Source organism: Amia ocellicauda, chromosome 8 (genome assembly GCF_036373705.1).
Source record: "Amia ocellicauda isolate fAmiCal2 chromosome 8, fAmiCal2.hap1, whole genome shotgun sequence".
NCBI lineage: Eukaryota > Metazoa > Chordata > Actinopteri > Amiiformes > Amiidae > Amia > Amia ocellicauda.
This window is the reverse complement of record NC_089857.1, coordinates 23,782,413-23,795,155: the sequence shown is the minus strand read 5'-3', so window position 1 is coordinate 23,795,155 and position 12,743 is coordinate 23,782,413. Positions and strand designations below refer to the sequence as shown.

Sequence of the window (12,743 nt, the reverse complement as noted above, 5' to 3'; positions counted from 1 at the left end):
TACACTTTTCTCCTGTCTCATCGACCCATGTGGTGGCAATTAGTCAGTTTCTCATGTAATTTCATTGAAAGTTTTTACATGGTCTGATTGGCACACCTTTTGCACCACTATGATTTCCTCAGGGAGCAGATGTATTGGTGGAGTACAGCCCTTTTGTGCAATTGTATCTCTCAGATGGAATTTTCTGCTTGAACAATGTCTAAAAACCTTTCACGGTTACTGTAAGCTTGTCTGGCATTATCTGAGACAAGTCCAATCACACTATTAAGTCCACTTCAAAAGTGTGTAAGCTTTTCACAATGTCCTATGCCTCAGACAGATTTTTTGTTCAAACCAGGAAAATCTGTATTAGGCCTATACCAGGAATAGTATCTGAACTTATATAGTATAATAACGTACTGCATGAACCACACTACTAGACTCACTTTGGTTATATAAAGAGGGGAGAGGGGCCTGTTCTCATTGTCATTCTCATACTATATGTTAAACTCTGCACAGAACGTGAAGGGCAAAAGCCAGGAACAAACAGCCAAACAAAGTGCTTTTTAAACCTTGGAAAACATTGTTAACTACATACAGAGGAACTGATTTAATCGGGTTTCTTAAGAGATGTTAACATTAGTTTTATTTATAACTTTTTTTGCAGTTTCATAACATTAATAATAATTGGGGATTGCAGCAGATTGTTTAGAAGTTCAAGTTACTTTATTTTAAAATATATTATCAAAAAGTTTCCTGAAATATAAATCTTTCACACGGTCTGTCATTTTTGACAGACACCACAGGAAAGCTTATATGTTACATTTTATTTAAAACAATGATGTAATCATTGGAATGACAGATGGTTCTGGTTTCTATCTGCAGGGAGAAGTGCAGCCACCCGAGTGCTGGAAAGGTATAAAGCCCGGACTAGTGAACAGACTGCCCTCAACAGAGGTCTTAGCAGATCCATGGGTTCCCTGCCCATTAATGATATCCTGAAAGGGGAAGAGGCAAGAGTTCTACAGTACACATCCATGGATTACAATCCAGGCTATGAGGACATGCCAGAGCACTTTTATCAACCCCATGGCAGACAGGCTGCTCTAGAGAGGAAACCACCAGCCTATCGTGGAGATTTGGGATACCCCAGGAAAAACTGGTCCTCCTCTGTGGATTTGGTGGCATTTGACCCGGACATTGTCAGACAAGGTGTGATGGAGGACGCATGCCGAGGCAGTGCCATCTCTCAGAGGTCGGAGATCAAGGCCAAATCTGCATCCAGAATCAGAGAGGCCAGGCACTCTGACTTTGTTAGCTTGCCAGGACTAGAGCCTAAGAAAGCCCATCATACATCGGCCACCTCTATCAACTTGGCCCTCTCAAATGCTTACGACAGGATTAAGGAACGGCAGAGGAGCTTACAGGTTCTGAGGCAGGCCATGGATGTTGAAGGTGAGTGTCTTGAATTGTCTAGAATGTATCTATTTATTTGCATTTATTAATTATTGGCAGTTAGTATTTAGTATGTCAGTATTACCAGCATTTTTTAAATCTGTTACTTTTCAAAATAGTGACCAGTTTAGTAGTGTGCTGCATGATAATTTTAATTGCATACATTTTTTTAATGAATTGATTACTTTATGTATGTTTGTTATTTAATAATGGCTCCCTTACTAGATGATATTCTGTAATTAACTCATTTGGTTGTCTTACTCTGTTCATTTTCTCTATCCAAATAGTAAGTATTAGCCAAAAACATTACATCAATTTAAATTTAATTAATGAATGAGAATCAGAAAATTCTCCCAGTTCATAGCATTAGGCTACTTGTTTTATAGATGCAGGATCTAACTGCAATAAGGTAACAAACAAAATATTAAAACATTGAAGAAATGTAAACCGGCACAAAACGCAACATAGTTGTGTAAAATTTAAAAAAATCTATAGAAATGTATGTGAAAAAATAAAAGGAGACATTGGCTTAAAGGTATAATTAGTTTTACAAAAACAGTAAACCATTCCAGAAAGGAACAAAAACCAAGTATTGTTGTGGAAATTGTTTCCTGAAAACGGCTCATATCAACAAACTGGAACTTATATATATATAGAAGTGGAGCACCGATTTCTAGGGCTGTAACAGGAAGACTTTTGATATAGATACGCCATTGAAGAGTTTACTGCGGTTATCGGTATTACCGTCGAGTGGGCTTGGCTATTCTGAAGAAGTAGGAGGACTTTGTTTTATTGTTCAATCAAACGGTAGAACTAGATACTACACAAATGCAACATAAAGGTAATATATTAAATGCACAATAAAACAGATATAAAGATTTAAAAGGATGTGTAAATAGTTTTTTTAAGTGTTATAGTTTCAGACTTAAAATCCCAACTTTAAAAGGAGTATTTGAAGAACTATAAGTAAATTAATACATTTCAATGTTATGGTTGTTGTTTTAAGTTTTAAAAACGTATGCTTTCAGTTATATTGTGTGTGGAGGTTGTCTGGCTTTACCGATCGCATCGGAGTTGCAGTGTTTCACTATTCATTTTGAAAACAATTCTTAAATGGAGCCTAAGGTATCCCATCAATTTGTCACGCACTTTTCATCAACAGCTTTTAATCAGCAGCAATAAGGTCATGACAAAAGATTGTCATCAAGTTTTTATTTTGGAAATCACTCCTTAAGCTGTGCTATATTCATAAATAACAGATACAGTACATATTCACTTACAAATTTACATACAACCTCAATAGAGCCATTTATACATCATGAATAGCTGATAAAGTATATATTCATTTCAGTAGCTACATAAATAAAATCTCATCACTGATGGTCTCATTTGATTTAGATCGAATACTTCTTATTGTCCTACAATAATTCCACAACAACGATTAATTAAATCCTACAGTTTCCCATGACAGTTGTAGTCTTTTCAACCCTTTAATCTCACCCCTTTTTAACTCCAGCTACATGGGTCCTCGCAGGCTTCCTATAGAAAACTACCTACTACCAGGCATCACTGTCAGTTTGTTTACATGGCGTGCAGTTCACGTCTTGCACACTTTAGTCATTCTGCACAGAATCTGACCATTTAGCCAATGAATGCTCAGACTTCCCGCAGAGTCTGTGCAGAATGACTAAAGTCTTCTTGTTGCATCTTATGTAATAAATAGCTCTCAAGTTTTCAAAACATCAATGTGAGATTTGTCACTTGAAAAAACGAGATGTATTAGATGAGCATGTGGGTGCATGTAGTTTGTTGAGCAGGGGGGTGGGGGTGCATAGCATAGTTTGTTCAAAATGCGTGATGTTTTTGCAACAAGGCGTGAGGTAGAGCCTCAATGCACGTGACTTCAGAGCTATGTATAAAATGCACACATCCTAGCATAACAATACTAAATACTGAAACAAAGCCAAAATAGCCCCCAATGATACCAAAATGAATGTCTATAATAGGAAAATAATACCCTAATGTATTTTCCTGTTTATGAGGCTATACTTACTATTGGTCACCACTCTTAGGTGGTATACCGTTTACTGGCACAGCCCTACCAATGGCTCTCGTATATACAGTACTGTGCAAAACTTTTAGGCAGGTGTGAAAAAATGCAGTAAAGTAAAAATGCTTCCAAAATAGACATGTTAAGATTATATTGATCAATTAACAAAATTCAAAGCGAGTGAACAGAAGTAAAATCTACATCAAATCAATATTTGGTTTGACCACCCTTTGCCTTTATTAAATGTTAATTGAAAAAAATAATCTTTAAAATGCATGTTGTTCAAGTACACATTAGATGCTATATATGCTTCTATGACATACAGTAAATTTGCATTAAGGGCAGCCAATCCAAAGAACTGAAACTCACTAAGGCAAGACAAATCTGTAACAGTCACACTTTGAGCAGGTTAAAAGCCATAGTCTAATTGTTGATTTAAACCTAAAAAGTAAATGACAAAACATAGTAACTAATCAATTAGAAAATAAATCTGACTTTCCATATAAAAATAGCTTATTGGATACATTGTCCTCATTTATATTTGTTTAGTAAAAAGTGAAATAAATCTGTGGTCTATAATAATCTTTATGTTCATATCTAAGAATTATAAATCAAATAATGATATCCAAGAACTAATACTTGATTGTATCGCAATGAAAAGGGCACTAATATTATTGCATATAACATGTAAATTGAACATCTACTACCTTTTGTCCTGACCCTTCCCCCCAATATACATTTTCAGCTAAGGCACTTCACTCGGCAAAGTCTTCTAACAGCCCAGAGGTCTGTAATTAAAGTCATGTGTTGAGGATAATGGAATTCCACACATTGACTCTGCAGTGTTTGGCATAATGTCATGGGCTATAGGCAGGGTTGATGCTGGGTGTGGGTGTGTGTGCTATAAAGCTGAGACTCCTGGGTGAGGCTCTAACACACTTAGCTTGTCTGGACTTGCGTATTACAGCTACAGCTATAAAGCAATGTTTCAAAAGAGAAATCAGTATGTGTAAGGAATTATTTCTATAGCTGTTGTCAAATAACAAAAGCTTAATCTTACAATATGTGAATAACCACAAAGTTAAATGAATGTTTTTTTTAAAAAATCGATGTATAATTACTGAAAATATCTTCAGTTCATATTAGGTCACAAGGGTGTTTGTGTAACAACACCAGTAGAGCTTGATTGCAAACAGACCTTTCAGATCTGCACTTCTGACTAAACAATTGAGTCATATCCGTATGCAGTTACTCAAAATACTTTGCTTTATTCTGAATTTGTTTGAATTTGGCACATTTGTTGCATTTTACATTATTTTGACATTTAGAGAAAATACAGCAGTTTAAATTAAGCCATTTATGCAATTCAGCACAATAAATATGGAAAATGTATTTTCTTGTCAATCAGTTCAAGGAAATTTGTATAAAAATTGAATGAAATTTAAATGGAATTTGTAACTATTGTTGCTTTCAAAATGCCAATTAAGCAGAAAGATCATGAGCCCTTTGCACATTTGTTTCTGCAGATGTTTGTATAATGTGATCTAATTTACCTCCACACCAGCAATCTCATTTAGATGCGCATCCAGCACTGCTACATCATAATAACTTCAACAACTATGTAGGTATTGCAGGCACTGCTGGGCTGCAATTCACTTTTATTCTCCATTTGTTGTCACAGTGAAAATCACTTGCATACTTGGTTTCTGGATGTTGTTTGCATCCAATTTTTCCAGACTGTGAGCCCATTTACCCTGACAGAACCAATCTGATTCAGAAGCACTTTCTCCTCCTTCACTGCTACTGTGGTACTGTGAGCATTGCTGCGCTGTAATTGTCCCATTATATTTGTTGTACATATTTATAAAATTACCTTATTCTTTGTGTGTGTAAAATATGAGAAATATGTTCTATTTAGAGCAGACTGAACTTTTTCTTTCTACTGGTCATAAAGGCCACTAAGAGTCCTAAGAGTTTTAAGAGTTGTGCAGGTCCTTTTTGCATGTCTGCAGTAACTCTGTCAGGATACTTTGCATATTTAGGAACGATCAGGAAAGTACAGCCCTACGGTCTTGGAGCAGATGTGGAGAAAAACTCCAAACACACAGAGCAGAAATGTCCATCATGGTTCTTCTAGTATTATCAATAGGCAGAAGGTTTTGTTGAATGAATTAATTCAAAATAAAAATGTGCTGTACAATTTTTTTTTCTGAGCTCAGTGAGCAGCATAATTGTTATCAAGTTATCAATTAATATTCTTTTGTCTTTGCTTTATTTTCAGTTTGAATGAGGTTACGTACTTGACAAAGTAGTATTACACAATAGTTATTTTCAAATTTGACTGATATTTTTTGAAAAACTGGTCGGTTGAGTTGAGTGACCGACCGAACCTTTTGCAGTCTTTTCTGTACTACTGTTACAGTGGCAAGTCAATTTGTATTTTATCTCTGGTGTAAAATAAATCCTTTCTATTTTTGGGAGGGTAAATTGCTTTTTTTTCAACTGCAAAATTACAAAAGTACACCCCTTATATGGAGCACGGTTGATAATTGATTATAGCTTCTACCAGTCTACTATATCTGCACTTAAACCTATAATTAAAAAAAATATATAACAAAAGAAAACACAGAAATCTTGGCCTGTTAACTGTACATTGCTTAATTCAACATTTTTTAAATGTCTGCAGATTTATGGTTTTCAATGCTAGTTTAAATCATGTTAGTCTTCTAGTTATTCAAGCAGCAGTCTGGTGCAATTACCTCCACTTGAACAAAAGCTTCAGGAAAATACATACCATTCCAATCTGTTGAAAAGGAATGGTAGAACAAGGTCACAATCTACACACAAGTTGATCTAATTGAATGGTTAGTAACTTTATTACTTGTTTTTTTTCTTCTGGTCCTTAATTCAGATTTAATCAGTTTCCATCTACACTATATAGTAGGTATAGGTAATTCCTGTCCTTGCGTGGCAAAAGCGTTTTCTGGTCCCTCGCACCCCCGGTATAATGGTAGGGAAAACACTGATGAAGAGCCAACAACCCACACCTTGCAGCTAGAGTACAGCTAAACTACCACTTCATTGTTTTTGTTGAAAGAAGTCTTGGGCCGTGTGTCCACCAAAGCGTTTTCCGCAGCTGAAAGCGCCGGCTGCGAGGCTTCAGAGCTCTGGAGGCGCAGCGCTGTTTCAGTGCAAGTCATTTGTTGAAGTGCCTGATGTCGCAGGTAGTTTGTGTTGCTAACAAATACTGACTGTACAATGTCAGCACAAGGCAGAGGGAAGACTGAAGCGCGGAGAGAGAGAGGACAGACGACCAGAAAAAAACACTCAGCGTGAAAAAGACGCTCAGCGCCACGTCCCGCTGCCGGTGCGTTAAAAACGTGGCGCTGCCATTGCAAACAATTGAGAAAACACGCCGACCTCAGGAAAAAACGCTTTGGTGGACACACATTACTACATGTAGTGAAGTGAAAGACCTCAAATCTGGTCTTATGATTGTATTGTTATAGTTGTATACTGAAGAGTAAGATACATTTCTGGCTACAGGTTGTTTGAGAGAATCTAGGAACAGGTTGTTAGAGCAAAAATATTGCTATCAAAAGAATTGTTGGTTTCAGGTTTTAACTGATACACAGTAATGAACAAACATTGCACAGTGAGTTTTGTGGTAAAATTGTTCAAATGTTTTCACCATTACATTTAAGGAAAATACTGGACTGGAATGATATGAATTAGCATGAATGGCTTTTGGTAGTTCTTTAAATGGTTTGAAAACTACATCGGAGGAGGAAGTTGCCAAACATTTAAATGACAGCATGTTTACCTCAGGTTCTTTAACTACTCTTCTCTTCAGGGGTTAGGGGTTGTGGGTTCTGTCCTTTTAAAATGAGTCGCAGGGGCTGAGTGGAAGAAAGACAATATAATCTAGAGCTGGTGGGCTGAGCTTCCTTGGGAGCTAAAGAATTAGATCATAACCTATGAGGCATGAACTGGACAATGGAGGATGTACTTTGAAGACATGCCCCCACTTTCTTTACTATCTGGTAATTTTCAGAATTTGTTTCAAAATCCCTTTGAATTGTTTACAATATAGTTTCACAGTCTTATAACCAAGTTTCAGTTGTACAATGTGGTTCAATCAAGATTGGCCTAAGTTGTATAGTTCTGCTTGTTACGACAGTGCTGTGCAGTATTTTGTGTAAGCTAAGTGGAACGAATACCATCTTTTGAACAGTCGAAATTAGTCATTAGTCATTAAATTCTCCTCTCAGATTGTACCTTCTCTTGTAATACATAACCTTCCCTCACAAAAGTGAAATATGTAACCACACACCTTATGCATTCCCCCCGCCGCCTATACAAACATAAACATTTCCTTTGGGTTTAATGTAGCTTTAAAGGAAATCTTTGTTCTAAATTTATAAACTACTTAATTACAGGACATGCTTCAGTTTCTTTTTCAATAAAATGTTTTTTTTGCTCCTTCTTGGATGTATTTGAAAAGTATGAAACCTGCAATTACATGCTCTGTTTACACCTAAGAATGACCTTTTGATGCTGGCATCTTAGGTTTGTATTTAAATTTAGGTGATCTGGTTTTGTCATAGCAATCTTTCAAGTTACTCTATCACATTTGTTATTTACATCTAAATTAACTATGGAGTCACCATACAATATCACACTTATTAGAATAAATCTATTACCATTATCATAGTTTGATCATGACCAAATATCTCTGTGAATGCTGCAGTTTGTGTTTTATTTAAATGCATTCTAATTGAAATTTCACAATAGAAGTTAAACCTGGAATGGATGGCTCTTCAAGAAACTTCACAGATCTGCTTAATGATTAGTAACCAGTGAAGAATGCTATGTATTTCAAGTATTTGGCACGGATAAATATACACAATGGGCTTTCTGGTTTTGATCATTGTAGACTGTAAATATAAAGTTGTTTAAATCAATTAAGAAATAAAGGGTACTATTAAAGTAAAAGTGTGGAAAAATTCAGAAATGTAACTTCTGTACTTCATGGTAGTAAAATGTTTTGGAAGACATTTTCAAACAAATACCATTACATTCTGATGTGTATTTTACCATGCTTGATCTAATTAATTGTCAACGGGAGTAAACATTTACAATGGACTTTTTATAGCAATTTAGCAACAAGTGAGATCAGGCACCACATTTACTCAAATCAGCTCCACTTTCACTCAAATCAGTTCATCAGACATGGCAACTGTTGTCACTGTGGATTGCTGACTTTTGGGCTAGGCTACTCTGAGAACACAAACTCAGTTTTTCTAAAACATTAGGTAATAATGGCAATAGTTGTATACAAATATTGCTGTTGCTTAACAGAATTTGTATTAATTTCACAATTTGAGTCCCCCAAAACTGCCATTTACAATTTTTTTGTGATTTCTGTATTAAAATTAATTATCAATTCCAGATTGTATCACACTTTAATTGGACTTGACCTCTGAATTCCATTTCAGTTCCAAATTCTCCATAACTATTGGATGGAAATACAAAGCAGTTTGATCCATTCGAGCTTTTACCAGCTACAGTCTCTTGTATGCATTGTACAAATGCACATATGTACATTGTTAGTGCTGCAGTATTTAATCCTCTCATGTCTGCCCGTGCAAAATACACCTAATTAGATAAGCAGACTGAAATGCCAAACGTGTTGCTTTATTAAAACATGCTGCATAAAACAAAATTGGATCCATAATTGGCAGTTTGATTTTTATCCTCCTTATTACTTCTGAATTGTTAAAAAGTACACAAAACTAATTTCAGGTATTTACTGTGACACTCACACAATGGGAAGGTGTGATAAATGCTGAAAATCAGGTGGAAAGTAGAAAAGAACATTGTAACCTATTAATAATAAAAGAAGGGCCTAAGTGAACTGCTTTTATTTTCAGAATTCTTCCCATTATATTTTTACTGCCCCCCTCATTTAGATTCAGAACAGTTATGACTCCCGGAGGGATGTAGACCCGAAATGTGTTTTGTTCAGAATATCCGCTGCCAAACCATCCGCTTATTTTCACACGGGGAATCTGTAGAAGAAAAACAATTGAGCTATAGCAGTGTAGGGAGGATTAATATAACTCACTGGTAATGCTGCACACTGCTAGGTGTCCAATAGACTGCTGCACAACAAACGGAGGACATCCAAGCTGACTGGCAGTCCCCAGGGATCTTGTTCACAGTAAACTAGGATGTGGTTCATTTGACCCTTCTCTGTATAGACTGTGGGGACTACTGCGGGGGGAAGGTGGGATTTTAATGAGTCACTTGGGGGTGGGGGGTCCTGTTTTGTTCTGGTATTAATTTGTATTTAGATTTAGGTTATGCTTCGTTACTTATTTTATTCCTTTGGGATTATATCCCTAGGAAAGCAATTGAAATAATATTTAAATTATAATTCAACTTTTTTTTTCCTCTCTTTATACCTGGTCCTTCAGGAAGGCTTTCCTCAAATGCCTTCATAACAAGATCTAATTATAATCTATCAGTGCCTTTGTCCATGGTGATGGTTTAGAAGGGTACATTTTAAACAATGTAAACTGCTTTATACATTTTTAACACTGGGGAAAGCAATACAAATTGGCACTGCTTAAATTGAATTAAGTAGTTTATGTAGTGCAGTGCATGAGTGTAATCTCCGCAATAAAATGGAAAGAAATGCAAGAGACCTACACGAAATGTAACAAAACATACAATACGATATGGAGTATGTGTGTAATAAGGGCATTGCAGAAGACTTCAACAGCTAGGAGGTAGCGTACATGTCAAGAGTAGATTGTAGTGGGAGTGAAGGGATTTTGGAAGGTGGTGAGAGACCAATGCCAATGTTGGGCTAACAGAGTGGCATGGGAGAGTAAGAAGGATGGCACATCTAGTTGTCCAGCAGGTAAAGAAAATAGACAGTGGAGAAGAGAGCAGTCATTCAGGACACAAGTCTTGAAATAGTCTTATGTACGAATGGGGAAACTAGTGTAGAGTGCAAATGTTTCCATAAGAAAAGCTAGAATGATTAAAATGAATGTCCTGCTAGTTACTACTTCTGTCCTGAATTTGATTTTCATGTAAATGGGTTTGATGTAAGGTTTTTCTATGTTTTAGATCCCATGAATACCCTTCATAGATACCAGAGTGATACATACAGCACCTCCAGCGAAAGTCCATCTGTCACTTCTTCAGACCCAGACTACAGACAAGGTAAAGTATTTTGAGATGCACTGAAGGGTTTTTAGCTGACATCCATTTGACATGAAAATTTGGCCATTCAGAATAAACTGATTTGAGGGATAGTTTTTGGGTCATCGGACAATTATCAGTCTGCATGTTTAAGTATAGGAAAAGGAGGGAGCTACAAGGCTGTGTGTGCATCAATGCTGTAATGCTGAGGGGCAGTATTTATTTTGTAAAACAATCTGCAAAAGGATCATGTTATTCGGTTGCATCTTCAAGATAAAAACTATTGTAATCTCCATTTTAATCTCAGAAAAATAAAGGGTTTGCTGAATTGCAACAGCCCATTGCTGCTTTTAGATTTCTCGTCTTATTTTCTTTAATGACCAGAATATATCACATGCTTTACTGATTTAAAACTAGAAAGGGGACACATAGCTACAAATGGTACATTTTATGTGACTTTTTAGAAATGTCAGTTATATTTTATAGAATAGATACAATTGTTGTTCACTAACTACTACATTAATTAGGTCAGTCATATTTGATCTTGTGAAGCTTTTTGTCTGAATTTCATATTCCAGGAAAACAATGACACAAAACATTTCATAGAAATGATGAGCTGTGTTTGGAATTAATTTAATCTGCAACCATTAGTAGTATGTACTGTATTTAAGAAAGGAGTCAACCAGAGGGTGGTTCTGCATTGGTTCTGTGTGTCCATGATGGCTTGCATGTGTGGACGGTCATGTTTTGCATTTGAATGAAACTGAATATTATTAAAGATAATTTTCACATGGTATGTTTGCCATTTGTATGTATACTTACATTCCATTGCTCTGCACTCTTTACATATTCATGAGTGTCAGCATATTGCCAGTCTATGCAATGTGAGAAAATAATTACAGAAGTCTGTATCTAGCTTACATCGTAATATATAAGCCTTTTATTTTATTTTTTCAGGAAGGAGATCAGATGATGTGAGACACTATAGTTCTCAAGCAGGTGTTCCAGAGCATGATGCCATGTCTCTAGCCAGTCATACATCTCTCAGACACAGGTAAGGGGAATGTATGAAGTAGGTTTTAAAAAGAAAATATATCATACCTTTATTCAATATTTTCAATGCAGTTTCTTTAAAGTATACCACAATTCTAGTATTCACCTCTTGTATATGTTCAAATACATTACCCAACCGATCTTAAAAGTCTTTACTTTGGATGTTTTAATTTGTAGGTTGAGGGCTCCCTCTGCTGGGTGATCTGTAATTCATATGTTTTGCAACTAGCTTTGGATTGAATGTAGTGTAGTTCACTGCAGGTTGCAGTACCATAGAGAACTGTGGAAGCCTGCTGGCTATGATGGTGGTCTGCGTACACTCTTGCGGGGCAGTTTCTTTTGGTGGGCAGGCTTTTCAGTGTCATGTTCCCGGACTTGGGAGCTCTCTGCCTTATGAAATCAAGAATATCTCATCTATTTAATAATTAACGATTAGATTGAAAACTGTACTCTTCAACCATGGAACATTAGTTACTCTAAAAAAAAAATGTATATTCTGAACCTCAGTCGAGACATATGGAGGGCAAGGGCAAAAATAAAGTGTAAAATAGTTAAAATCAGTTGAATGAATGCTGAGTAAGTTACAAGATAAATTTTTTTTCCTGACCAGGCCATATGACTTCTCCTCTGAGGAGGGCCTGGTGAGTGCAGAGATGATGCTGAAGAGGCAGGAGGAAGAGATGCAGAAGCTGCAGGCTCAGATGGCCCACAGGCACTCCAAGGTCAGTTTGTACTCTGGGGATGTGTACGGGACCTCCATGCTGGACATCACCCGAGACCCACGGAGAGACGTGGCACTGGAGGACACTATGACTCAGAGGAAGTTCAAGGTACTGTCACTCCAAATATGATACAATCTTCTCACAGTAGCTCAGAATTGTTGATGGAGGCAATCTCAATTAGACTTTTTTTTTTTGGGTGGGGGATAATATATTTCTACAGGTGGTGAAAAGATTTTATGTAAAAAACATTTGCAAAGAATTGGGGAGTT

The 12,743-nt window shown here is 36.4% G+C and overlaps 1 protein-coding gene across 4 annotated transcripts in view; it reads left to right on the top strand.

Annotated features, from left to right (window-relative positions):
* ptpn13 (protein tyrosine phosphatase non-receptor type 13) overlaps positions 1-12,743 on the top strand; it is a 114,478-nt gene that overhangs the window by 44,547 nt on the left and 57,188 nt on the right. For all 4 annotated transcript variants that reach the window (XM_066710750.1, XM_066710749.1, XM_066710748.1 and 1 more), the window contains exons 7-10: positions 865-1,434; positions 10,625-10,720; positions 11,657-11,753; positions 12,363-12,582. In XM_066710750.1, the coding sequence (XP_066566847.1) occupies positions 865-1,434; positions 10,625-10,720; positions 11,657-11,753; positions 12,363-12,582 (983 nt within the window). The remainder of the gene's footprint in view (positions 1-864; positions 1,435-10,624; positions 10,721-11,656; positions 11,754-12,362; positions 12,583-12,743) is intronic.